Source organism: Medicago truncatula, chromosome 4 (assembly GCF_003473485.1).
Source record: "Medicago truncatula cultivar Jemalong A17 chromosome 4, MtrunA17r5.0-ANR, whole genome shotgun sequence".
NCBI lineage: Eukaryota > Viridiplantae > Streptophyta > Magnoliopsida > Fabales > Fabaceae > Medicago > Medicago truncatula.
In genome coordinates, this window is record NC_053045.1 from 43,810,319 (window position 1) to 43,838,033 (window position 27,715).

The 27,715-nt window shown below is 33.0% G+C and overlaps 5 protein-coding genes and 1 non-coding gene across 7 annotated transcripts; 3 read left to right on the top strand and 3 right to left on the bottom strand.

Annotated features, from left to right (window-relative positions):
* The first annotated feature begins 266 nt into the window (after positions 1 to 266).
* On the top strand, positions 267 to 6,139 carry LOC112421280 (protein POLLEN DEFECTIVE IN GUIDANCE 1). Its single transcript, XM_024782355.2, has 11 exons — positions 267 to 695; positions 1,695 to 1,834; positions 2,113 to 2,216; positions 2,387 to 2,475; positions 2,600 to 2,673; positions 3,262 to 3,418; positions 3,513 to 3,680; positions 4,163 to 4,260; positions 4,574 to 4,696; positions 5,013 to 5,081; positions 5,381 to 6,139. Exons 1-11 carry the CDS (start codon positions 533 to 535, stop codon positions 5,585 to 5,587), a joined length of 1,392 nt encoding a protein of 463 aa, XP_024638123.1. The 5' UTR covers positions 267 to 532; the 3' UTR covers positions 5,588 to 6,139.
* A 1,195-nt stretch (positions 6,140 to 7,334) lies between these two features.
* Positions 7,335 to 12,033, top strand: LOC25493222 (uncharacterized). Its single transcript, XM_024782359.1, has 15 exons — positions 7,335 to 7,482; positions 8,263 to 8,361; positions 8,480 to 8,590; positions 8,696 to 8,731; positions 8,963 to 9,067; positions 9,175 to 9,258; positions 9,332 to 9,450; positions 9,624 to 9,725; positions 9,913 to 10,029; positions 10,119 to 10,184; positions 10,451 to 10,517; positions 10,735 to 10,788; positions 10,928 to 11,023; positions 11,448 to 11,486; positions 11,566 to 12,033. Exons 2-15 carry the CDS (start codon positions 8,359 to 8,361, stop codon positions 11,665 to 11,667), a joined length of 1,101 nt encoding a protein of 366 aa, XP_024638127.1. The 5' UTR covers positions 7,335 to 7,482; positions 8,263 to 8,358; the 3' UTR covers positions 11,668 to 12,033.
* Positions 11,229 to 11,302, bottom strand: TRNAI-UAU (transfer RNA isoleucine (anticodon UAU)). The gene has a single exon. It is a non-coding gene; the product is annotated as a tRNA-Ile (tRNA).
* A 2,533-nt stretch (positions 12,034 to 14,566) lies between the features above and the next one.
* Positions 14,567 to 20,018, top strand: LOC11445757 (secretory carrier-associated membrane protein). Of its 2 annotated transcripts, XM_039833357.1 has the most exons (14): positions 14,567 to 14,655; positions 14,793 to 14,854; positions 15,997 to 16,062; positions 16,844 to 16,963; positions 17,090 to 17,152; positions 17,708 to 17,741; positions 17,997 to 18,119; positions 18,227 to 18,289; positions 18,551 to 18,644; positions 18,770 to 18,815; positions 18,942 to 19,009; positions 19,216 to 19,264; positions 19,440 to 19,505; positions 19,623 to 20,018. In XM_039833357.1, exons 2-14 carry the CDS (start codon positions 14,798 to 14,800, stop codon positions 19,707 to 19,709), a joined length of 936 nt encoding a protein of 311 aa, XP_039689291.1. In that variant the 5' UTR covers positions 14,567 to 14,655; positions 14,793 to 14,797; the 3' UTR covers positions 19,710 to 20,018. The 2 variants fall into 2 exon arrangements, with proteins under 2 accessions (XP_039689291.1, XP_003608188.2); XM_003608140.4 differs by having other exon boundaries at positions 14,575 to 14,854.
* A 687-nt stretch (positions 20,019 to 20,705) lies between these two features.
* On the bottom strand, positions 20,706 to 21,620 carry LOC11446003 (glycine-rich cell wall structural protein 1). Its single transcript, XM_003608141.4, has one exon. It carries the CDS (start codon positions 21,491 to 21,493, stop codon positions 21,026 to 21,028), a length of 468 nt encoding a protein of 155 aa, XP_003608189.2. The 5' UTR covers positions 21,494 to 21,620; the 3' UTR covers positions 20,706 to 21,025.
* Positions 21,621 to 22,126: 506 nt separating this feature from the next.
* Positions 22,127 to 25,186, bottom strand: LOC25493224 (PAP-specific phosphatase HAL2-like). Its single transcript, XM_013601651.3, has 3 exons — positions 24,766 to 25,186; positions 23,322 to 24,012; positions 22,127 to 22,668 (listed from the first exon to the last, which is right to left on the bottom strand). The coding sequence occupies exons 1-3, from the start codon at positions 25,121 to 25,123 to the stop codon at positions 22,365 to 22,367; spliced, it is 1,353 nt and encodes a 450-aa protein (XP_013457105.1). The 5' UTR covers positions 25,124 to 25,186; the 3' UTR covers positions 22,127 to 22,364.
* Between the last annotated feature and the right edge of the window lie 2,529 nt (positions 25,187 to 27,715).

Below are 27,715 nucleotides of genomic sequence, written 5' to 3' on the forward strand. Positions count from 1 at the left end.
TTTGGTTTATCTGTATTGAGTGAATTTATATTTCTGATCGTGTTTGTTCATGTAACTATTGTGTAACTCTTATTCTTGGTGTTTTTTCCGCACACCTTGTATTAGAGTATTTTTGTTACAGTTTTAAGGAAAATAATATATTGTGAAAAAAAAAAAAAACAAATAAATGTAAAGAAAACTTTTAGAGATTAAAAATGAAAGTATATATATTTAGAGAGGAAAAAGAATCATTCATAAGAAGTTTATTTTTGACAAGACGTTTTTAAGAAGTTGGATAACTTAGTTTTGTCTTCACACTGTCTCAATAACTTAGTTCAACAAATTTTCAAACTAGAAAAGTAAAAGAGACACCGTAGCGCTTTATTCGCAAACAAACCGCCGTAATCCCAATCTTCACCGGAAAAACAACCGGAACTACGCCGGCGAAGAACAACCGTATTCCAGAAATCTCCGATTTGGTTTCCGTTTCCTCCAAAACCGTTCGAACCAGCTTGCCAGGAGCTCAATAGTCACGTGCACTGCGTGCGGGGAGATGGATAGTTCTAGACCGTTAAGACAGAGAAGTGTGAGCCGTTGTGGTAGTTTTGGAGATTCGGTGGTTACAGCCGTTGATGATGGTGCAGAGAAGGAAGGTAGTTCAGCAGAGGCTGTAGAGCCGTCGGAAATGAAGCGCGTCTTGACGGAAGAATCAATTTGTAAGTGGAACATAGCTAGCTACTATTTATGCCTTTTGATTTCGTATTTGTTGTTGTTGATTGAAGTTATTTTTTTGCATCCAAATAGCTATGGAGTAATGATATGCATGAATATTTTTAGAAGAATATACATTTAGATTTAGATTTGAAATATATTTAAGATAAGATATCATTAGGAAGTAATATAGATTCAAAATTTTGTTTAAGATAATTTTAGGATTTGTTTCTTATTTTAATTTTTTTTTTATATGCCTTTTTTGTTAAGAATATGGTTAGCAGAATTGATAATAATAGTTATATGATCTCATTAAAAAACAATATCAAAAGAAGTATCTCTGGTGTTTTTTGTCAGAAGCTAAATGTAACGCCTCCGCTTGGTGGGCATGTAACGCCCGAGGCTGATGAGGGCGGGGAGTGGTCCGGCTCCTGGCATGCTTCTAGGCAAAACTGAATCACATCGGAATGAGAGGGATCCTGAGGCCGTACAGGTATGGGACTTCATGGTTGAAGGAAGGCTTATATGAATTGTTTGGTACCACCTATATCAACAAGATGCATTTCTTTTCGGTAGCTCATTCCATAAGAACTCCACAGTTAAGCGTGCTTGACTTGGAGCAATTTTGGGATGGGTGACCTATCGGAAAGTTTCCCGGTAAACGTGCGAGTGAGGACAAAACACGCTGAAAAGACTCGTGTTGGTTTGTGGGATCAGTCGGCAATCCTGAAAGCAATCCTGAAAGACTTAGGAAAGCTATTTCATAAAGTACTTTTGTTAAGCTTAAACAAATCTAAATATTGATTTTCAAACTCCTTCTAGTTGGTTCTTTCTTGGTAGTCAAGTAAAAATTGGTGTGGCTTATCTTTTTTTATGTTTCATCTGTTCGTCCATCAATCAATCTAAACTAATCAATGGTCTGTAATTCTGATTATTTCGAGAAGCCTATTGCCTTTATTTTTGTGTCTTATTCTCTTGAGAATTTATGCTGTACATGTTTTCAGTGAAGAAATCACCTCTAACATACTTCTTGGAGAAAGTTTCCAATGGAAATTCTTTATGGAACACAACAACTCTTGGGAATGAAAAAGGAAGAGAACGAGTTTATGACACCATCTTCCGCGTCCCATGGAGATGTGAATTGGTATACTTTCCTTTTCTTCATAAAAAATACTAGAAAGGAACTGTTTATACCATTCTTAATTTTGTCTGTGGGTATACTCTAGTATTTGGTTGCTAGAATTTCCCTTCAAATGCATCAATTGATCAGAAAAAAATAAATGTAGAAGTGTTCGGGGAAGGATGTAACCAGAAGTTGTCCACTGACCGTGCATTAGTTACTTCATAATTGTGTTTGTGAATGTCTATTTAGGCATTCTACAATTTATGTTTTGGTATCTCAAATGCTTAATGCATTTGCAGCTTATAGATGTTGGCTGCTTTGTCTGCTTCAATTCATTTCTATCATTGTTAACTATCGTGCCAGCAAGGGTTGTAATGACCTTTTGGAAGCTTCTGAGAACAAGGTTCACCACCTTTCTTCAATATTACTCTCTCATAGTACTTTGATATCAATTCTGTGTACCTGTTAGGATTTAGATGATATACTTATCCCTATGTATCTTTTTGTTTTTTAGTTGCGATTTGTGATTTTCAGTTAATTACTATCAATCTGACCTTTTCATGCTCATTACAGGAAGTTCAAGAGGCTGTCCACAATCGAGTTGTCGGACTTTGGCTGTTTTATAATTGTGGCTTGTGGAATCACCGTTTTGCAGCAAATAGGTATAGTTATAATCTGCTTCCATTGTCGTATCTTACACATTTCCTTTTTGTGGTGATCAGGTTCTGTTTCTTTATACTGAAATTTGTGTTATGCTCAGCACTCGTAATTTTATCGTTGTTTTAGATATCAGCTTAATATATCACATAATCCGTGGTCAAGCAACAATCAAATTGTATGTGATCTACAATGTATTAGAGGTGAGCATAAATTAACCGATATCCAAGTCTTACTGATTAATCTGGTCTCATCACATACCAAATTTCTGCACCCCTGATTGGAAATAAATGGAAGTTTGAATGGTGAATCCTTAAACTTCGAGATAAAATGTTACGTTTGGAAACTATTAGCCATATGTTTTCTCCTGTTCTTTTTTTGTGTTGCATGTACTTCTATACCCTAGGAAAAAAAATGTATAGTCGTACTCGAAGACCATTGCATAGGTACAATAAAAAGAAAAACTGAATTATGGTGAAAATTTGCTGGAAGCTCAAATTGTAGATATGCTGAAAGAGAAAGTAAGTTTGACTGAAGTTGTTGTATTGACTTCAGTGTGATCTGAGATGAGCAACTCAAAATGAAAAAAATAACCAAACAAACAGTGTGAATGGTGTAATGAATATGATATGGGTATCTGTAGTGTTGTCTGTAATTATTTGACCGGTTTCTTTTCTGAACGACTCTGATTGAGGGTTCTATTTTGGTCCTCTTTCTTATGTTGATTGCCTTGTTTCTTAGTAATCTGGACTGTAACTTATATTGTTACTCGTCCTTAAACTTTCTTGCAGATATTTGATAAATTATGTCAAAGTTTTAACGGGGATGTGTTGCAAATGTTATTTCATTCTGCTGAAGGACTTGCAAGGTGTCCTCCTGAAACGCAAAGCATGAGATTCTGGATATGGAGATTTATTTCTGACCAAGTTTTAGCTGTTGTTACAACTAATATCCTTTTTCTTTAGGATGATATCAATATCATGATAGTTATTTTCTTACCTGTAGTTAGTTACTTTGGGTTAATTTCCTTGACTAGTCATACTTGTTCATTCTTTTATTTTATTAGCTCAGGCAATCACTTTATCAGCATGCATTGTTGCTCACTACAATGCACTACCAGCTTTGCTGGTGTCAAATAATTTTTCTGAGATCAAAAGCTATGTGTTTAAGGGATTCAAGAAGGATAATGTCCACAGTATGATGTACTTTGGTGAGTTATCTTTCCAACAACATTTGGTTTTCTTTCTTTGTTAGTAGAGTGTTTGGGATTTCATTTTGATTCATTTCAAACATAAAAAGGGCATTATTGCCTTGTTTCATTGTCTAATAGTTAGAAGACTATTTAAGTGAGTCCTTGAAGCTATAATCTCCCAATTCTCAATTACAATAATGGTAAACTAGTAAAATTGCTTAAATGTTTTGAACCGTAAAACTTGACTGATTTTTATTTTCAATGCAACTTGAATTTAAGAATATATGACCTTCCTTTTTCTTTTTTGACAAAAGAATACATCTGACCTTCCTTTGTCACATTACTTTCCACCGTATCCTTGTGGTACACAATACAATTGCTTCTAATAGGTCCTACATTTGTTAAAGTTCATGCTCTGCGTTTCCTGTTTAATCATAGTTATGATGTACTTTTTATACGTGGTCTATATTATTTTCTGTTGACCTATTGCTGATAAACAGATTCTATAGAGAGATTCCACATCTCAACATTTATCTTATTCGTTTTGGCTCAAAATATTCTGGAGGCAGAAGGCCCCTGGTTTCAAGGCTTTCTCATTGTAAGATTATTTGGAATTTTATAGCACCTAATATATATATTAAATAAATGAGGTATGTTATTTGAACAACCATGTGCGACAACTTTTGGGACAACTATAAATTTACAAAGAAAAGTATATATTGATACGGAAATCAAAACAATAGAGAGAGAAAGTAAAAACATATAATGTGAGTACGAGTAGGAAAGTTGTCACAAAAGTTGTAGATAATGATTGTTCAAATATCATTTCTCTAAATAAATTTATCAAAGTGCAGACCAACTTCCTTTGTTGGCTCAGGTTTCTTAGTTTAGTGCTATTTTGTGTGGTGCAGAATGCGCTTTCAGTTTACCTATGTGAAGTGGCTATTGATATAATCAAGCATTCATTCATTGCCAAATTCAATGACATAACTCCCACTGCATACTCTGAGTTCCTCGAAGCTTTATGTAAACAGGTATTGTCATCTAATTTCATGTGGATACTCTGCATTCATTCATTGTAATATGACTAGTAACTACTGCTTAAATGGGTATTATAGATGGAACCATGTTTGTGTAATGTTGTTTATTTTAGAGTAGCAGCAATAGTCGAAATTTGACAAATCTTTCTTTGGTGAAGCATTTGACAAATCTTTCTATTATGTGTTAAGAATAACAAATTTCTGAATTTTTAATTTGTTTGTATTAAGACCAGCAATTTGAAGCGACATTTTGTCTATTTTCTTTGATGCATTTTTCAAATGCATAACTGTGATGTTTTTTATTTTGTAGACTCTACATATGCAAAGTGAGGACGCAAAGAAAAATTTGAAATTTGTCCCTCTTGCTCCAGCGTGTGTGGTGAGATTGAAATTATTTTAGGGCATGTTTGGAAGGACGGGTATGGTGGGAAAGGGAAAGGAAGCTTAATGTTAAAACTTATATGGAACAATTGTAAGGTCATATGAAAATACTCACTTTATTTCTTTAAATTTAAAAGAAAAAAGTTATCAAATATGATTATTTATTAGAAGGGGGAAATTTAACCCTCCCTTCCCTTTCCCTTCAAGGTCCTCCATCCAAACACACCTTATTTATTAGTGTCCTGGTTTTTCCCCCTGGTTTATGGCTGCTGATTTGATGCCTTTTTTTCTTCTAAGATCATTCGAGTTATGGCTCCAGTATACGCTGCCAATCTTCCTTACAATCCCCTTCCGTGGAAACTTTTCTGGATTATGCTATTTTCAGCAATAACCTACATTTTACTCACAAGCCTCAAAATTCTAATTGGCTTGGTTCTGAATAAACATGCCACTTGGTATGTTAACCGCTGTGAAAGGAGGAAGCATCATCTTCATGCAGATTAGATTAATTCAGGGACCTACTAACATGATGCACTTTGATATTTAAAGATTCCTTTGTTTGTGTCTGAAGCTTACAAACGGAAATAACTTCATAAGATAGCGAATTGACTTAGGGGTCATCATCAGCACTTGGCAAGTATATGTAAACAACTTGAAGTTCGTCCAGAAGGTTTTTGAATTTGCAGATGAGCCAAAGCTTAGTGGGTGGTAGTTCCTCCTTTGCAGTAGAGTTTTTACAAAATGAGGAAATGAAGTTAGTGTTGTGCATTATTGATAGCACCCATTTGGACTTCCAACACCAAGAAATTACATAAACTTATAGTTTGTATGTTGTATTATTTATGACTATAATCATGCTAGAATTCTTTGAACATGAAGTATGTGGAATATATGACAAATTGAGAAGAAAGACACTGTTTCCTTTTGGGGGAATGTATGTTTGGTGGCATGGCATGGTCTCAAAGCTCTTTACTTGGTGATGGGGCCAATGGCCTGAGCTCTTTATTGTTGGAATAACTAAGGTACATAATAATAACTAAGGTACATAATTTGTGTCGTGTCATGAGCAAATCTTTGTCAATTTTAGCCGAAAGCATTCTCAAAATAAGCGTGTGCAACCCTATGGGGGGAAGTTCTTAGACGGGCAAACATACGCACACTTTTTTTAAATGGAGAACATAAGCACACATTTTCATCATTATAGATCTATTACATGTGAATAATCTACCACAGTCTTGGAATAATGTTCTTGTTTTAATGTTAAAATGTACTCCCTCCGTCCCAAATTATATTATATGATGTTTTGGACATTTCACACATATTAAGAAATGTAATTAATATTGGGTGAGAAAGAGATATTATGAGTTGTTTTACAAAATTGTCCTTAATAAATGATATGAGAAAATTAAATAAAAGAATTGAAACAAGAAAGAGTAATAAATAGTTAAGGATATAATAGAAAAAATAACATTAATGTTTCATTAGTATTGGAAAGTGACATACAATTTGGGACAAATTATTTTTCTAAAGTGACATACAATTTGGGACGGAGGGAGTAATAAATCAGGACCGGTAGTAGTTGAGTAAAGCAGGAGTATATGGTTTCGATGAGTTATATCAATTAATAAGGATATTGCATAGTATATGCAGGAGTTGGAATTCGAATCCCAACATCTCATTTTTTTCATATTTAATATGTGAGTTTGGGTCTCCATGATATTTGACCAAAATAACAAGAGTATATGATACTCCCTCCGGTCCTTATTATAAGAAAAAGTTGACTTTTTAGATTCATAGAATAATTAATGTATCTTATTGTAAATATAGTCTAAATACATCACTTACACAATGAACCAAAAAAATTAATTGTTTCTTATAATAAGGATCGGTGGGAGTAATTAATAGGAGTTGAGTAAAACAAGATAAATAACAAATTTGGGAAAAGAGAATGCTATAAATATTCAGCTTTTATTTAGTTTACAAGAGAAAAAACAGCTGCTTGCAAATACTATAAATGGTCAATATGCCATGTTTTAACAGTATATTTTTGAAAAATGTATTTCTTTTCTTTAGAAAAAAACAGTTTTTTTTAGGGGAACAACAATATAATTTTTTTTTTATTAGTATATATGCTTTATATATATAAATGAGAAATGAGATGATCTATTACGGGTTTTATGTGATTTTTTAATATTGATATGACGTGTGGCATGCAATTGCACAGTGTATATATTTGGTTGTTCTGGTCGTTGCCAATCTAACAATAATACAGAGATTCATTCATTCATTCTAATAACCACGAATGCATATGATCATCATAATAATAATATATAGTATTCTCCCTCTCTCTCTCTCTCTCTCTACACCCTTCTCTTCATTTCGATTCTTTTTCCATCTGGGTATGTTCTTTCATCTTCAATGTTTTTTGCATTTTCATTTTTCATTTCTCTCCCTCTTCTGCATTCACATTGCTTTTCCTAGCCCTTTTTCGGTTTTTTCCTATACTGTGTCGTGAACATCGATTCAGGGGAACAAGATCTTTAATTTCATATTATCATTGTAAATAATTAATCTAACTTTAATATCAATGGCTATGTTAACAAGGGCTTGATCTGATTGAAACAATTTCAATTAGATTTATTAATTATCTCTATTCTTTTATAAACTGATGAAAATTGAAATAAAAAAACAAACTTTGATGTCATGTATTTTTATTTTACTTTTAATGTTATATCAACATCAATATCAAAATCAATCGCAATTAGCTCATAAGATTGGACTTTTAGTTTTAATGTGTATTTCAATGTAATTTTGAGCTGTATTTTTATCCCTCATGCTTCTTTTGTTTTTACATGTGACTCTTTGTGTGAATTAAATACCATATTGCATGCCCCTTCGTTTTCATGCTGTGACATGTGATGCTAGTTTTGGAAATTGCTTTGGTTGGTATTATTTGTTGCCATTTTTTGAAGATTTGGCTACTTTACAGTTTAGATAACTGTGTAGATTAAGCAACATAGTGTGCATTTTGTTATCAACTTATCATTGCTAATATTATAAGTTTGTTTATTAAATTCACATGTATTAGTTCTTTTTTGTCACACTGGGGCATGTGCATGAGTACCTTGTTTTATGTGTGTTTTGTAAGATGAAATAATTTATGACACTTTATGTTGCAGCAACCAGTTTGTGATGAAGACTGAATAAAAGGATTCATTTTTCTATGAAGTCAGTCAAATCATGCAGGTGGCCAATGACAAAGAGTGTCTTGTTTGATGGTCCGTCCTATTTTTATTCGAACTCATTTGATTTTTTCGTGAACGGTTTTTCGTTTTCGTTTTTGTTTTCGTGTTCTGTTTGTAACTTCGCCTTTTGAATGTGAATTTTCTTTTACAGGCAAAATCAAGTTTGAAGATCAAAAGGCTGCCTTTTATGGCAGTTGCATGTATAGTAATGTTGTTCGTTTTATATAGGACTCTAAAGTATCAGTATAAGCAAGAAGAGATAGTATGTCTTTTGTAATGCATCATTAAATGGTATTATATTCTTGTACTTCATTTGCTATTTGCTAATTTGAAATTTCATTTTTTGTTTACCATATACATTTATCAGATTGACAAAAACTGGAGTATCTTGAGAGAACAAGAGGTATGTATGCTGCTTTGACTTTTCGAACTTGGTTTCCGACTCTTCTTTCCAAATTTGAGTTTTGATGTACTATTTAAGACAAATGCTTAGCTAGTTAATGGTAAATGATGGCTATGACTGTGTTAAAAAAATTGATACCGCCGCCTACTCTGCAATTCTTGCATTAATTTGATGGCATAACTTGGATGTGTATTCTATATTCACATTGGTACTATTGATGCAACTTTGCAGCGATACTCTACTCATTTCGAAGAGTTGAAAGGCTTGCCACGAGGTATAATACACACTACTTCAGATTTTGAGTTAAGGCCTTTATGGTTGCGATCACGATCAAAGGTCAGCCAACATCTTTGAATTGTTCTTTTACATTATATTTCTACTGAAACTGCTTCACCTGAGCTAAGCTAGTTAGTGATTTTTTGGTCCTGATTATGTGATATCAGGTTAGTGTTTACACAAAGCGTAATTTGCTGGCTGTTGCAGTTGGTATCAAACAAAAGTATAATGTAGATGCTATGGTGCAAAAGGTATTTTTTATAATTTGTTAGGTTATGGAAATGATTTGAAGCAACAATCTTTGTCTAATTTCATTGATTTCAGTTTCTCACAGGAAATTTTACAATTATTTTGTTCCATTATGATGCCAATGTGGATGGATGGCAGGATCTTGATTGGAGTAGCAAAGTCATACATATAGCTGCTAAAAAACAAACAAAGTGGTAAGTTTGAGAATTTTTATCAAATGAATCTTCCTGTTATAAATGGTTTGAGTAATCTGTTTTGTTTTTGAGCATACTGACTTGTGTGCTTTCATTGAATATACTTTTGAATGCATGTGTTTATACGATTTATCTTTCTAAACTTAAATATTGATTCCTGAGTTCTTTCCCAGGTGGTTTGCAAAAAGATTTCTACATCCGGATATAGTGTATATTTATGATTACATCTTTCTTTGGGATGAGGATTTAGAGGTCGAAAATTTTTCTCCGTCAAGGTATGACTTTCACACTTTTGCTTCTTTTTTCTTCTAATGTGAAGTATATCATTCTGTATTGATTGCTAAGTAATTTTTTCCCTTCAGAAAGGGTAGAAAATAAGTTACTTATTATATTCATATTCTTTATCTTGTTTTTATATTCTCATCAAAGAAATTTTTTATTAATTGGGCATCTGTTTTGCAGATATGTTAAGATTGTAAGGGAAGAAGGGTTGGAGATATCTCAACCAGCTCTTCATCCAAATTCGACAGAGATACATCATAGAATTACAGTCAGAGCTAGGACCAAGAAAGTGCACAGGTAACTTTTTGTTTTAGAACACAATATTCTTTCTAATCAATGTTTGTCGGTTGTCATACCTACACTCGAGTTTTCTTACTTATTTGCAGACGAGTCTATGAACGCAGAGGTAAAACTAAGTGTTCAGATGAAAGTGATGGGCCACCGTGCACTGGGTAATTAATTTCTTTCTTTGAACACGGTTGTGCTATGTATTTTACTATTTTCGTAAGACGATGTTCAAAATATTGTACATTGGTGTTATCATCCATCCTTTGAATTTTGATCATTAGGATGGGATTTTAAAATTTGTATCTGTCAATGTATTGAAAAGAGAGTTTAACAAATTAATAACATTTCCTTTGTGGGAATTTATTATACTCTTGCTTGCATCTTTAATCATGTTATGAATGACTTAGAAACTTTTATAAAATTTGGGCAGGTTTGTTGAAGGTATGGCTCCTGTTTTCTCTCGATCAGCATGGTTTTGTACTTGGCATCTTATACAGGTAAATTCCATGGTTCATATGAATCATAAAAACCATTTAGGTTCTAGGTTAAAACCCTTATTCCAATTAATTTGCATTCATTTGAATTTTGTTTAGGTTGATTTTCATACGAAGTTTAATCTTATCTCCTTTAAATTTAATATTATTTTTATATTGGGACCGATAATAGATCAAAATAATCCATAATTTTGATAATTCATCATTTTCATTTTCTCAGAATGACCTTGTCCATGGATGGGGAATGGATATGAAACTAGGATACTGTGCTCAGGTGAGAATTACATAATTTCTGTTAACTCATCATCATAACATTTGACGGTCCTTGGAGTGCATTGTGTTTTCCATTTAGCATCTCAACAATTGATTGTGTATGTTGAGTTTAATTAATGGTGAAATCAATGTCATTTCAGGGAGATCGCAGTCAGAATGTTGGTGTTGTTGATAGTGAATATGTTTTTCACAAGGCAATTCCAACTCTTGGTGGTAGCAGTCATTATATAATCAAAGTATTTACCTCTTTCTCTCCAAAATCATAAATTTATGTCCAATGGTTACAAATACCCTGTATTCATCCCTTCTTATGTTTCTTGACAAAATCCATGGGAATTTACCTCGGGTTTGGGGTAATCCTCAGGAACTATGATGTATTTTTTTTTTTTTGAAAAAAGAATATAGTTAATCCAAAATATATGATCATTAATGAATAATAAGTGGTCCCGGCGGGGCTTGAACCCGCGACCTTCGGCTCATAAGACCAACGCTCTAACCAACTGAGCTACGGGACCCCTTGGCAATTGCCGCTATATTGTGAAATTTATTCCCCTTGCAGTTTTCAATGACGTTTAGAAGATTTATCCCTTATAATCTTAGTTCATTAACTAACCTGGCAGTCTTACATTCACTTTCTTTTTTATCTTGTTTCCTAATCAGAGACGCGGCTCACCACCAGCAGTTGATCCGAGAACTGAGGTGAGGCTTTCGAACTGCTTTCAAAACAAAAAGCTTTTAAATGACCTTGTCTAAAATTGTAACACATGCTTCTGAGCAGATAAGAAGGCAATCAGCATGGGAACTTAAAATCTTCAAAGAGCGCTGGAATCAAGCCATCACCGAGGACAAAAGTTGGGTGAAGCCATTTAAGAGTGATTAAAGACGCATACGACAAAGGCGCAACCGCTAACTGTTTTCTTAACAATTCATTCAATTAACATGGTTTGATATGTTAGTCTAGCTTCATTCATAGCCCGTGGTCTTATATATAGTTATAGGCATAATTTATTTTTTGTACCCGGGCAAATCGATTCATTCAATTTTTGAAGATCCGATATTTCTTAATATTCTTTTGTTCTTTCATGTGGCCGAGGTTATGTTCATTGTCTTTTTTTTTTTTTTTTTTACACTATACGAGTCCTCCCTCGTATTTCCCATTTTTTGATATAGTTGTCATATATGTGGGCTTAGTACACTACCATACATCAATGCTAAAATGAATAAAATAGTGCTATGGTTTTCATGACCTATGTTCATTAACCGAACCATGTTGCACATGGTTTTTTATGTGGGATACATGTATATTAAGTTGATATTTTCTCTTATTTGCGATTGTTGACTCTCTCACACATTGAAAAGTTGTTTCTGATTTTCATCATGGCCTGGTTCTATGGCTGCTCTTGAAAAATGAATCAGCAAGTTGCATTCCCTAATAATAAAGAGTAAAATTTGAGATATCATAACAGTAAGTAATAATTTGAATTTTTGCAATGTTAAATGATATATTTTGACCTAGAGCACTTGAATCAGATGTCTTGAACCCTTAAATTGTTTGCAATGTTAAAGCTCTTGAGAAAGAGATTTGTTAGTCATAGCCCTACCTACCTGGCTTGAAGGTTGTGGTGCCCAAGTTATAATCTTTTTATGTGTATAAAAAATTATGTATTAGATCAGAAAAGGAAAAAAAATGTGAGCTCAAGCCATGAATATAATATAGAGCTTCATTCAAAGTTCGTTATGATACATGATGCAATCTTATTTCTGATGTTATATAATGTGAAGGGCATACTTACATCTTAAAGGACAAGAACATAAAATGCCGTGAAGGACAAGTTTGTGAGCCCTCTTGTCCAGGTTAGTGATTTATACGAAGAGAGACAGAGAACGTGCAAATGTCTCATTTTATTACCTCTAAAGAAATGACTTAACAACCCTACCATAAACTATTACTACAAATTATCTGTTTATTTATATTCTGAGTCCTCGCTTTATCCTTGGAGTTTAGTATGATAATCTTAAAATTATGCTTAAGTTGTTTTCTTTTTACAACACCATTTTTTGTTTAAGTTGGACAATGCCACTAAGTGCCTAGTTAAATTGTTTATCAGTTCTGACCAAAAAAAAAATAAAAAATTGTTTATCAGTCATACAAAATGTCTCAGGTTATCTCTGAAATACTAGTTGGAACATGGTCAATGTAATAAGATACAACAAGCAAAATTACCATTTAATTTTACCAACATAACATTCACATGTAGACAGACAAATAATTTTGAATAAAAGTTGAAGAAAAGGGACCAAAATTTGAAATTTTGGCTTTACATAAGTCACATTTGGACAAAGTGAAAATTATTACCCATTCTTCTTTTTAACGGGTAAAATACAATTATTTCAAAAGAAAATTTGATTATGTTTCTGTCAAAAAAAGCAAATCTACTTTTAGGTTCATCATTACATATATGAATCACAATATCAACATTTGTTTAATTTTAACATTACTAATTTAAAAATGTTAAATAAAGCTATAAAATACTAGTACTAGTAAATAACAAAATATATATTTTTCAATTAAAACTTAAAAATTGAAAACAATTATATTCACAACGACATACGACTCCGAACATATCAACTTAGTTTAATCAACGTTTTGAATAATGGATCATGGATCAGATATTAAACTAGCGAGACATTTAAATAATGATTCAATTAGTTCAGCCATGGTTAAATTGACGACAAATACAAGAATAATAATTAAAAAGCATTAAAAATTATAAATGGAAAGGTGAAAATATGACCAATTTGCGATTCAACCTCGATATAATCATGTTTCGGTCTTTTTTTTTTCTTAAGCAAATGGGGCAGGACACTTTAAACAAATTGTTCAATTTCCTTATAAATATACCAAATTTTCGTTTTACTCCCTCTAAAAAATTTCTTCGACTTTTGTCATTGGATTATGCTAACAAGCGCCTTTAGAGCACTAGTTAAGAGGTCAAAAATAGAAATAAATTATAAATTTGATGTAGAAAAAGTCTATTTTAAAAGTTTCAAAGTGTTGAATACATAATTTCTTAGATACTTCATCCGGTCACTATTATAAACAAACTTTGACTTTTTAGATACATTGAATAATCAATGTATACATTGATTATTCAATGTATCTAAAAAGTCAAAGTTTGTTTATAATAGTGACCGGAAGGAGTAAACTTTAAGTGCCCTAGGGTATTTGTTAGCATTTCGCTTAATCCTATATAAAATTTTCAATCACCACTTTTTGTCTCTATTTTAAAATCAACTCATGTGTAGCCTTTGTATTTTTTTAATGAAATTGAGCAGATGTGTAAAATATTATAAAAACCTTTCTAAAAAAAATTATAATTTTTAATTAAATATAAATTAAATATGAATTTTTAACCACCAAAAATACAAAAATGCATATTCATACTATGATTTTTTTGAGAGAGATTCTTATGATATTATAAACTGTTCTACAAAATTATATTAAAAAAATATAAATTCTATGTATATGTTTACTTAAAAGAAGATATCAAAGTGAAGATGGAAACCTTCTCTAAAATTAAAAGTTGAATTTTTTTCTAAGAGGAACTAAAATTAATATATTTACAAGGAGTAAACACATATTTTTCACCCAAAAATAAAACTTGATAAAAAAGTATTGGAAAAAGATTAAAAAAATTTGAAAAACGCGTAATTCACACACCAATTAATTTTTCTTTTTCAAGAACATTAAAAAAAAAATATATATATATATATATATAATTTTGTCTGAAACTGAAAGCAGAGTCTTCTCTCTGTTTATGTCTTTGTTGAATTGCTGACCAAAGACAATTCTTTTGTATTTGTACCTGTAATTACCTCACCACCTTCTTTTCCTTCTTTTACAACTTTCAAACTTCTTTCAAATCTCAACTCTCCAACATAATTCTTTATTTTTTTTGCTATCCATTTCATTTGACTTTATTCATCTCTGCACCACCGCCACAGATCTCATGGCTGGTCGCTATGAAAGCAACCCTTTTGATGAAGAAGAAGTTAATCCCTTTTCTGTAAGTTCTTCTTTTCACCTTCTTTTTCTTAAAGTTTTCATTTTTTCAACTGGGTATGAACTGTTTTTGTTGATCTTGATTTCATCCTTTAAAGGGCTGTTTTAGACTGAAACTTTAGTTCAATTGTTGTTTTAGTTGTTAAATTTTGGTTGACTTGGTAGGTACTGTGGTTCAAGTGGTTGGGGAAACTGGTTTTTGAGGTTGCTTCTGTGTGTGGGTATCTATTTTTAGTAGTTGGTCTCTTTGATTCTTTGTGTAGGATTTTGTGTGTTTTAATGTTGTTTTGTTTTGGCATAGCCTTTAGAATTCAGCTCAGGCTTTTAGGATGCATCTTTTATAAGTCCATGTGATTTGCTTGTAGATAAAGATGCTGTATTTTTTAGAATTTAGCTCAGGCTTTTAGGTTGCATCTTTTATAAGTCCATGTGATTTGCTTGTAGATAAAGATGCTGTATTTTTTAGAATTCAGCTCAGGCTTTTAGGATTTGTGTAACTATAACTGTAAAGTAACTGTATTGGTTCGCATATTCACACTAAATTTTGATTTTGGTTCTTCTATTTCAATTTCAAAATGAATTTCTGTATTGATGATGATGTTGCAATGCCCTTTTTGTTTGTTATGGCATGAATTATGATGAATTGATCTTTTATTTACTTTGCTCGTACTAGCATCCTAATGTTACATCTCTCACCTTACTAGTCGGTTTTGTGGGGATGAAGTTTAGTCCAACCCAAATTTAGATCATATTAGAGCCTATCAAATAGCTGTTGAAATATCCACTATTGAACCACTCATGTAACACTCTGGATATCCAATCCTGGGTGCGAGGAGTGTGTGTTGACAGTCTCACATTAGATGTGATACGGCTTGAAAAGGTGTATGTAAATGGAAGGCATCTCTCATTATAAGTCGGTTTTGTAGAGCCTAAGATAACCCCAATCCAAATTCTAATAAAGCTTATGCACTATGAAGAGATCACATTTATGAGCTTTTATAGTTGCGTTAAGATATGATCTATTTGAAGTTAGGGGATAAGAGTGAATGATTGATGATCTTAAAACTCAGTTGTTTGACTTCGAGATAAGTTATTCCCTGCTGACTTATTTACTATGTTTTCCTTAATTTTGGTCTAAACTAACAGGAACCAGCTGCAAAGGGAAAAACATCAAGCCAATCAAACTACAGTGGTGGTGCATTTTACACAACAGTGAGTTCATTAATCAAACACCAGTTATAGTTATTTATGTTCATGAAACTGATTGCTTTTTGATAATTTAAAAGTCACAAGTAACAACAATAGGTTATGGTCAGCAGTGGAGGTAGGGCTAAAGATTAGGACGAGTACAATTTTTATGCATGTAAATATGAATGGTACACAAAAATATTTGAGAAAGTTCTAAATTTATATTCAGAATCATAAAATCATATGATATTTTAATTTTAATGAATGATGATGCATAAAGAAGAGGTAATACTAATGTCAAATATTTCTAAAATATTTTTGAATCATTACCTATTATTTTGCAAATCTTTTTAGGATAAATTGTTGTGACAAAATTACCAAAAACCTTTGCTGATTACGTTATAACTAAACATCACGTTAATGATATTCAGAGCTTTTCCGTGATGCTTTTTAGCTGCATGCTTGTGATGTTGAATTTTTATTATTTTCATATGGGGAGAAAAATTAAGATGAGATTAAAAAAGTAATACACCCCAATTGAAACATTTGTGGAGTAAAATTATTGAGGAAGTGAAAGAAGCACTCCATCCAGCGATACAATTTAACTTTAGCCAGTTTTTATAAATCCCACTACCTTGTAATGAATTATATCTTTTTACAATCTGAACTCTAAGGTCTAGGTTCATCACCATCCATTTTTTTTTTGTAAGATATGATATATAGTACATGTGTGATGTGCTGATAAAAAGCCTGTAAATCATTTTGATCTTATGCTTCTTGCTTCATATTGTTTTTAAAATGTCAGAATCCTGGAAGTGTTCCACCTGCCAAGAATTCAAGGCTTTCACCTCTTGAGCCAGAGCCTGCTGATTATAATAATTATGGCTTTGGCGCAACAGTTGATATACCTCTTGATACATCAACGGTATGCATATAATTGAGATTGTTGAAATCCTCAGTTTTTTTTTTTTTTCATTTATAATGTATTTGCATGTATTCTTGCAAGAATTGAACTGAGGTTTTTTCTAATTATTATCCATTTCAATATTAGGATTTGAAAAAGAGGGAGAAGGAACTCCAATCCAAGGAGGCTGATTTGAGAAGAAGGGAACAGGTATACAATGGGATTCTTTGTGTCTTTCTGTTCACTTTAGGGTTGAGACTTCCCTCAGTGGATATTTACTGAGATTGGAACATTAGCACCTCTGATGCTCTCCTCTGTTTTCATTTCTCATTTCCTTCCATATCCATATTTCTGTTTGAGAAGTCTTCAATTTCTCCATCATATAACATTGATTCTCGATTTGATTCTCTTGCTTTCTTTCTTGTTAACACTGAAAGACATATACTTTTGAGAGTTATAATTGGAAAAGTCATTGAGAAAAACATTTCCATCTTTCTGTTTGAGAAGTCTTAAATAGCGGGTAATGAATATATTGATTATATTAGCGACCCATTTGGTTAATTGGCCCTAAATTAACACACACACACTCTTAAATAAACGCCCCTCATTAAATCACGCTGTCATCTATTTAATGTCTAGAATGTGCATATTGATATTCAGTTGACTTTGCCTGCATAAGGGTTTATCAACTTACTTCCCTGTTAATTACAAGTATCTAGAAATTCACAGGCATCTTTTATTATTTATTTATTCATCCAAATGCAGGAAGTGAGACGAAAAGAAGAAGCTGCTGCACGAGGTAAATTACGTTACCCGTATTTATATTTGTTCAGAATGATTTAGTAGTTTATTTGGCTATCCCTTTTCAAATTCTATTGTTTACATTGCTATTACTGTTTGGGGTGTTTTTTTTTTTTTTTTTTTTTTTTTGTTTCTGTTGATATTCAACTGAATAGTACTGCAGAATTTTATAAATGTCTTTGAAGTTTGAACCTTCTGTACAAATTTATTTCTGCTTAATTCTTCTAATAGGCATTGACATTTTGTTTTGCAGCTGGAATTGTTCTTGAGGAAAAGAATTGGCCACCATTTTTCCCAATTATCCATCACGACATTGCTAATGAAATTCCGGTTCATCTTCAAAAATTGCAATATGTTGCATTTACTACATATTTGGGTATGTAATCCTCTTTATTGTTCTTGGTTCCAATTATGCCATTGGTTCTTGAGTATTGTGTGAGTCATTTTATATCTCCGCCACTGATTAAAAGCTGTATCATGCAGGACTAGTGGCATGCCTATTGTGGAATGTTATAGCTGTTACTGCTGCTTGGATTAAGGGTGAAGGTGAGTTCAGATATGTAAAAGAAGGTTTTTTTTTTTTTTGGTCTAGTAGCCCAATGGCTAGAAATTCACCTCATGACGTGAATAAGTGGGGAGTTCGGGGTTCGAACCCCAACTCCTGCATATTACATGCAATGTCCCTATCAATTGAGCTATGCTCATGGGGACTATAGAAGAAGGTTTTATTCAGTTATCTAACGATCAAGTTTCGAATCTGACATTTCCTAATGCCATGCACATGAAACATGGCTTTGTTTGACACAGGTGTAAAAATTTGGTTTCTGGCCATTATCTACTTCATATCAGGGGTACCTGGAGCATATGTTCTGTGGTATCGTCCATTATATCGTGTTTTTAGGTAAAAAAATTGATATTTACTCGTGTATTTTTATTAAGAAATTATGAAACTGCAACAAGTTGGGATTTCAATTATACAACTTAAGCCATACTCTTGATTCTAAATATGCTCCTTTTTCATTGCAGGACGGAAAGTGCTTTGAAATTTGGATGGTTTTTCATGCTTTATCTGGTACATTGTTTATACTTCTTAATGTGCATAAGTTTTTTTTTTTTTTTTTGACCAATTAATGTGCATAAGTTATGCTTAAAAAAACTGAAGGAATATAATCATCTTTGTATCTTCTTCTGCTTACAGGTTCACATAGGATTCTGCATCTTAGCTGCTGTTGCTCCTCCTATAGTTTTCAAAGGAAAATCCCTGACGTACGTCAACTTACTCTACACACTCAATTTAACTTGAAAATATTGCTTTTTCGACTACATTTTTGTGGCAAAGAGACAACATTTAAATTCGAAAGAAAATTTGTAAATTTTGGTTTTTAATGTGTTTGTGTTCATCTCTTCAAGTGACTGAAGTTATTATCATTTTTACAATCTAATTTTGGAACTGTTTATTCACACTTATACAGGGGTATTCTATCTGCCATAGATGTGATAGACAACTCTACTTTGATCGGGGTAAGAATACTATTTAATTGTCAAATTTTGTTGCACGTCTGTTTGTAAACTAAACTTCAATATTTAGTACTTCAATATTTGTTGCACGTCTGTTGGTACACAATCTTATTCCAAATATTGCAAATGTGACCAAAGTAAACTTCTGAATTGTTTGATTTTCTGCATTTGCTTGTAGATTTTCTACTTTATTGGATTTGGATTTTTCTGTCTGGAAACGTTGATAAGCATTTGGGTTATTCAGGTGTGGTTACACTTTTGCTAAGTTTCCGATTATCTTTAAGGTCATTCAGTCAGCATTTAAAAGCCATAATTTTCTTACAATGCATAGCTGCTCACTTTTTCTTTGGCTGGAATACAGCAAGTATACATGTACTTCCGCGGAAGTGGTAAGGCTGCTGAGATGAAACGGGACGTTGCAAGGGGAGCAGTGAGAGCTGCATTCTGATGAGAAGGCAGTATGGATTACCTTTTCATGGATCAATATATGTATATTACTAGCCACAAATAATGTGAAGAAAAATATTATTCTGATGGTGATTTTCGTGTACAAGTTTTATTTATTTGTTCTTCTCTTGTTTAACATGTTAGCTATTCATGTGGTTTGTTAGTGTACATTATAAGCAGAGATTTGACTTAGCAGTGGCTGGTAGAAAAGTGCAATAGTGAAACTCATGTAATTCATAGATATTGTGCCAGTGGTGATGCTTTTTCTCAAGTTTCTTTAACAGGTGTGATCCTAGTCTTGTTAGACATATTTTTCAGGTCTCTTAAGTTCAGGATTGTTGTCTCTTAAGTCACATTGATTTACGTCTACTTTATTTCACAAAACTAAATATGAGTCTTTTTTCTTCTTTCTTATGATGTAGTCAGAAGTAACTGATTATGAACTAAATATGAGACCTTATTTTGAATAGAATGCAACTCCTTGTCACCGACTAACAAAAGCTACAATAAGAGTATTAACTAAACTAATAACTAAAATAAAGTTAGAAAATAATAGAAAAACCTATCAATGGAAGCTATCTGCCAACTAGTACATACAATTACTCCTTCCATGTTACTACTATATTTGTTTCAAAGATAATTAAAGCAGAGGTTTTAAGAAAATGTACACATCTTTAGGAATTTGTGTATAGATTTTATAGTTAGATTGTTTTCAAGTAATTGACCAACAGCCTATTCTTGAACAATAGATATTTATTGTGCATAACTAAGTTTTGTCCTTGGTGGATCCTAAGAAGTTAAAAGAATACAATGTATGAGATTAAACTCTTATCCAGTTTTTAGGTAAATTTATTTAAGAGAAATTAAACAATTACTCAAGTTAGGATTGAATAAAAAGACATTTTATGATCAGTATCTTGACATGTCAGAGAGTAGTTGAAATTGAAATGATTTTTGTAGGAGTTAAGTAAATAAAGACTAAGAGATCCAAGGAAGATGGCTAAAGTAGTACAAACTAAATCTCCCTCTGCCAAAATACAACTCAAGATATACATAGATATCATACTAACTTTTTTCATGAGTGAAAAAAATAACAGTCCAGAATCAGACTCTTCTCAGCAATACTGCAGTATACCATACTTTATTAAACTACATAGATATAAACATTACAAAACCATATATATAATGAAAAGCAAGTTCCAACTCAGATCAACCCATATACAATAGTAGTAGATATATATTTATTTATCTAATAGTAAAAGGGTGTTGGAGATGATCATAAGTTAAAACTTAAACACACAATATATGTAGCTTCCCTCAACAAGAAGCAGTACATTTCTTTTTGCAATCAATGGTGCAGCCACCACCTCCACCGCCACCACCGTAGCCCTTGCCGGAGCGACTGAAGGAAGTAAAACACCTTGCTGGACAGGTGACCTTCTTCTGGTAACAAGGGCCTCTGTCTTTGCAGACAACAGTTGGCCTAATTACACCATTTGTAGAGTGCCCTCCGTTTGGACCACCATATCCACCTCCATATCCACCTGCATAATTTCCCCCTCCTCCTATGATGTTGTTGTCAAAACCTGGTATGCTAAAACCTCCTCCTGGTCCAAATCCAAAGGAGCCACCATAGTCATTGCCACCACCAACACCATCTTTGTTATTGTTGTTGTTGTCAGCAGATGGTGAAGGTTTAGTTGTTGATGTGGATCTGCGAGAGGACACAGAGGTAGTAACTGTTAGCAAGATGGTGAACAAAATAAGGATGCTTATCTGTTTCATTTTTGCTTTCTTTCTTTGTTGTGTACAAACATGAAATGGTAGAAGAGAGTTTATGTGTTTGGTTAATGGAATATTTAAGGTATGGAGATAGATAGTGGGGGGTTTAGTGGAGTGAAAAAAGGTAGCATGTGGAGTACAGATGGTGAATTTATGACCCTATTGTTGGTTGGCTGCAATTATTGTAGTATGCTGACTTAATTCATTACAACCACGTATAAAGGGAAGGAGTGTTATACTAAAACTAGTTAGTTAGTTCAATTTCCATTTCACTTGAATGAGTGATTATTTATGGATGACATGTAAATAGGTGTTTGATTAAGGATAATTATGTTGACATATTTCAATTGCATTCTCATGGATTTATTTGGGTCCAAACCATTGTACCGCATGATAGGTAGGTACTCAAAATAAATAAGCAGTGAGCTGTAATGAAGAAACCAAAATGTGATAAAATGAGACAGATATTTCTAACACTTCATATATAAGTATTTGAAACAGCTTATAAAAATAGTTTCTGATAGGGTTTTGTTGGTACCCTATAAAATTACATCTACCCCACAAGTTATTTGAAATTATGTGTGGTGTTTTAGAAATGTGGAGATGAGGAAAGTTGTTCTCCTAATTTGGCTTAGGTAGGTGATTCAAGTAGTCACAAAGAAAGAGTGACAACATTTAATCCATATTATATTTCGAACAGTACACATTTCATGCTAGCAAGCTACTAGTACAAATACATCAACAGTAACTGAAGTTAAAGCAGAGGCATTAAAATGATGCCGTGTCATGTAAAACAGAAAATAAAAGCTAAAATACAATTCACAAGATCATAATATGATTACATATAGATTATTTATTATGAAACAGTTTCAACTCAGAGGCTAGAAGAGGACCAACTAGCATCAACAGCATCTATGATCTTTTCATGTAATGTGGATCCAGCACAAGCAACTATACCACGATCAAGTCCTCGTAAGTATGAGCCTTTAGAGAAGTCCAAGGAACGTCCCCTAACATCTGTTACTGTGCCTCCTGCCTCTTGTATGATGATGAAACCAGCAGCATGATCCCATATTTTCTCTTTGTAACCAGTCCTTGCAAACTTCATAAACACCTCAGCATCCCCACATGCTAGTGCCACATATTTCATTATGCTCTTAACTCCTAATGGTTTATTGCTGCATACAACGGATGAATATGAGCTTTCTTGTAAACTAAAAAACTATAATTCTGTTATCGGAACTATATTATTTTTGTGGCGACCTTTGGAAGTAGAAGCTCATGGTGCTCCTCATCATTACGATTGAGAAGATGACATGATCAATGTTAGTTTGATAAAAATAAGGAAAAACAAATATGAGTTAAGTTTTAGACACATTTTTTTTTTTTTTTTTTCATCAATTGACATCGATCAAGTCACTGTCTCAACTGTGAAAACGTGAAGGACCGTGAGCTTCTACTTCCAGAAGACAGCATTTGTCACATTGAAGATTCAAAAGATTTTCAAGTACCGGTTGTGGACCACCTATCAAAGTGGTCCACCATAGAATTTGCTTGCATATTAAATTAATTGATAAAGCTTCGCGGCCACAATCTGAGCTACAATATCAAATTTTTTATGTCTCTGCGACCACGATTGAGGTTATATTTGATTGCAATTCTTGACTGTATCAAGGATCGCAACACGGCTGGAATTTAAAGCCTTGTTGACTAAATACAAATAGAAAACATGGGAATAATCCACATAGGAATAATCCCATTTTGGAATGTGTAAAAGCCTATAACCACACAATAAAGGAATGTTTAAAAAAAGAATGAAATAGAAATGCACCTGAAACCAACACTATGAGCCAGTCCATCAGTAAAGGAGTGACTTGAATTAGCCTCCTCAACTGTTTGGCACAAAGTGGCCAATCCTAGGTTGTCAACAGAAGACAAAGAAACTAGTTTTGCATGGTTTGGCCACACAAACTTCTTATTGGCATGATGGATGAGTGGTTGGATCCAAGCCTTGCCACTATCCTTTTTAGCATAAATTACACAACCTCTATTCCAAGTTTCAGATGTTGGAGGAATCAACTTGGACATGATCCTATGATAACTTTGCTGATAACCAAGCCAGTCCTTTCTCATAGGGTAGTTAGGACACCCAAGAACACCAACCACCACTTCTCCATCCTCTACGAGTGATAAAGCTACAGCATATTGATCACCATTTACAAATCCCAATTTACCATCAAGAGGACTTAGTGCCCAAAATCTTCCCGAATGACCCCCAACTGAGTTGCAGTGACTAATGATTTCAAGAACCTCTGAAGTTCCAAGAGCTGATTTTGGTGCTTCAGCTCCAAATAAAGGTGCTTCAGATAGACAATCATTCACAATTTTTACTACAGTTTCTAGCAGTTCAGATGCATTAGTGTTGGAGAGAGTCTGAACCTCCTCTTCAGCTAGAATAGAGATATTGTCACCCCCTAAACATTCAGATAATATCCAGCTCACAATTGCTTTGACACTCCAACCTATATATTTAGCATATTGACAAAGTACAGAGCAATTCAATTTCAGTTAGTTGTAAGTAAGAATATAATTTTATCAAATTCACCGATACGCATGATCCGGGAAGGGGTCCCACCATTTTGGTGTATTGTACGCACACTTACCGTGTTTTTTACACAATATATTGTCTTAAACCCGCGACTTTTCAGTCACAGGACAACAACTTTACCGTTGCACAAACCTTCATATGAGCAAACTTAAATACTCCATCAAGCTTCTCATACCAACCAACATGGAGTCGACAATCTATAATACTAAGTCTTTATCATTTTCCATTTTACCATCATAATTTTGTTTTTAAAACCTCTGAAGCCTTTATATAACAGTCACTTTTCTTGCCAAAAAGTTTTTCATTGACTTTAAAGATTTTAGAGTATAAGTATTCATTTTGATTATTAGATCCTGTTTGTATCAGAAAATGTTTGTTATCCTCTTTTGTCACTTCAGAATAAATCCAAGAAGCCACTTGTCATAATTTGACTGGATATCAAAGCAACTTAGGCACAAGTGGCAGAAGTTGTGTTTGATGAGATCACTCCCTGCACTTTCATGCAGTAGATACCGGACAGTAGACACCCTATACAATAATCAACTCAGAATTCCATATAAATCCATATATGGCAGGCTAAGATAAAAGTTTAACTCATTAGCTTAATAAAACAAAAATAACTCACGCAAACAAGACATGACAATTTCCACAATTAGAGAATATTCACCTGCCACTGTGACTGAAGAATTACAATCCTTGGAAATCAAGGTTTCTTGCACTTTTTGACATAGAGAGCATGCCATCTGGACTGCTCTGACAGCAACATCCAATTCTTTGGAATATTCTTCTGATTGTGAGACAAGACCAACCATTTGTCTGTCCTCCTCCATCAAGGGAGAAGAATAGTTTTGTTCGAATTTCGACACAAAACCAATGTGGCTTGAGAGGTTCTTATGATGATTGAAGGACAAGAAGCTTGAACTTGTTTTTGCTTCTATATGGCTTAGTGTGAAGTAGCCACTCCTCTTTCCATGTCTAAATATATGTGATATGTTTGCACGGAAGATGGAACAATATAAAGACATGTAGAGTACACAACAAGTTATTGGTTTTGTAATAAGAGGGAATAGAAAATTGGGATTGGATTATGAATTACAAGAATGACATGGATAAGCCTATAAGAGTCATTATTTATAGGATTGAGTTTCATATCAAAAAACCATTTTTTTCACTTCATGTCATTTTCATTAGTGAGAACAAAATGCATTACGACAAAAATTCTTTCTTTTTCGTTCCAAGATTAGAAAATGTCACTTGTACGAGTTATTGCTTCTTGTACAAAATAATTAATCTCACAAGTCACTGCTAATAGATGTGTTGTAGAATATTTGTTGAAAAACAAACAAAAATACTAAAGATCGTTTACTTTCAGTCATGTACTCATGTATACCCTTCTTAGATGGTGTATCGGGCACTAGTGATTTATATAAGGATTTTTCATTCCCCCAAACTACTTATCTCTCACTTGCCTCAATCTCCTATTGATTTGAGCGTCATAGTGTACCGTCGAACCTCATTTCAAAATCTATGTTTCTTATTTTCAAAAATAAAGAGTTGCTATCAACATTGATGAACAATTTTAACATTAGAGACTATTTTGACTAGTGTAATGCACGATAAATGACTATTTTAGAATTTCGATACATTAAAAGACTATTGTGGTTAGATGTTACATTTTCATGGACCAAAATGATTATTTGTCTTTTTTTTTTTTCTTTTCTTCTTTTTCTGTTGACATAAGTACGGTATACATAATTTCTCCTAAACTTGACTCGTACGTTTCATTCATGAAGTACATACTTCATCCGTTTTTGGCAGCTACGTACTTCATTCTTGTGAACTCATTTTCACAGCCATTTTTGACCCGTTTTGGAACTGTTCTTTTATAATGCTGTTCACATGTGTAAGATTCAAGTCATAATGAGCTAAGCATCAATAAGATACATTCCAATCTATTTTTCATTCATAACATTAATCATAAATCAACCTCATTGATCATTTTATCTTGGGCTGCAATCGGAAAATCACCAATTAGGAAGCCAATTAAGTCAACAATTATGGCTGATGACAAAATTGACACCGTCCTCCACTGAAGCATATAGGGACACTGAGTCAAAAACTTTATGAGTTAATGTATAAAAGCTTAGATCAACTAGTGTGCCAATGAGTTTACTCTAAAAACAATTCGATGTATTTCATGAAAAAAAAAACTTGATGTAACTTCAAATATAGGTTCAAAGTAAATGTTATTTCTTTGTGTTGATGTTTTATTGATTTATTTCGAATGATATCTTAACGGATCTTGAAATATCCAATTTGTGATCGATAGATATTGTACAACACATGATGAGTGTGCTTAAATAGTGTAGTCTATATGTGAATGAAATTTGTGATGCGTAAAATCATTTAAATGTTCATGAAAATGTATGGTTTTATACTTTATGGCTATTCATGAAAAAGTTGTCGGAGCCATTGCAAGCCTACATGAAAGGGCATGTAGTTCCCCTAGTCAATTTCTCTATAAACATTAATGATTACACTACTAACTCAACAATCTTGTGAGCCATTGCAACTTTATCACTACAAGAAAACTGTGTTTTAACGTCGGCCAAAAGCCCACTCTAACAAGAGTAAAACGGACGCTAACAAAGATTTAGCGTCAGGGTTGGGCAGGCTAAAAAAGTTGAAGCAGCTACCGGGTAGCATCAACTCCCTGGCATCCGTGGTTAATATAGAGTTGGTCATGCCTAGTTAAGATCCCACTCTAATTGGACGCTAGTGGCGTCAGTGTCGGTGGCTGACACTAAAAATGGAGGCTAAATTACTATTTTCTTGTAGTATACATACATGAAAAGGCATGTAGTTCCCCTAAACTGTTCTTGGAACATACTAATGATAACACTAGTGTCTCAACGATCTTTTGAGAGAAGCTTGATGTCACTTTGAGCCTACCCTGTAATTACTTGAGAGAAAAAATGTGTGGAAGATCTTATTCATTAATCGTTCAATAAAGACATTCAAAAACATCAAACAGATCTTAACATGGCTTCAAGACATAAGTTTTACCGCCTCTTCTTCGTAACTTTATATATGATATGATATGATATGATGTCTTAAATTTATGCAACTAGATTCATGTTTAATTGTTCATGAGATGATTTCCTATGATTATTATTTATGTTGTTGTAATGATGTGTATTATATTTTAGAGATATAATATTTGTACAACTATTTTTTCAAAACATTTGTGACAATTTTCTCCTCATATTCATATTATGTTTTTACTTTTTATTTCTATTGCTTTGATTTTTGTGTCAATACTTCATTTTCATTGTAAAATATAGTTGTCCCAAAAGTTATCATATAAATGGTTGTTCAAATAGCATAACTCTATATTCTAATATTTGATGTTAGACAGCTTCATAAATTTCTTACGTGAAATCAACTTTGCTTTTTTTTTTTTGTAGTTCCATTTGTTCGTATTAATCAACTATGATTTAAAACTACCAACAAAAATAAACAGGTTTTTACACTATAAGAAGAAAAAAAAAATCAATTTCAAATGAAAATTTTTGTCGCGTGCTAGTTAAAAATCCCCCGAACCAAATAGTTTTTTG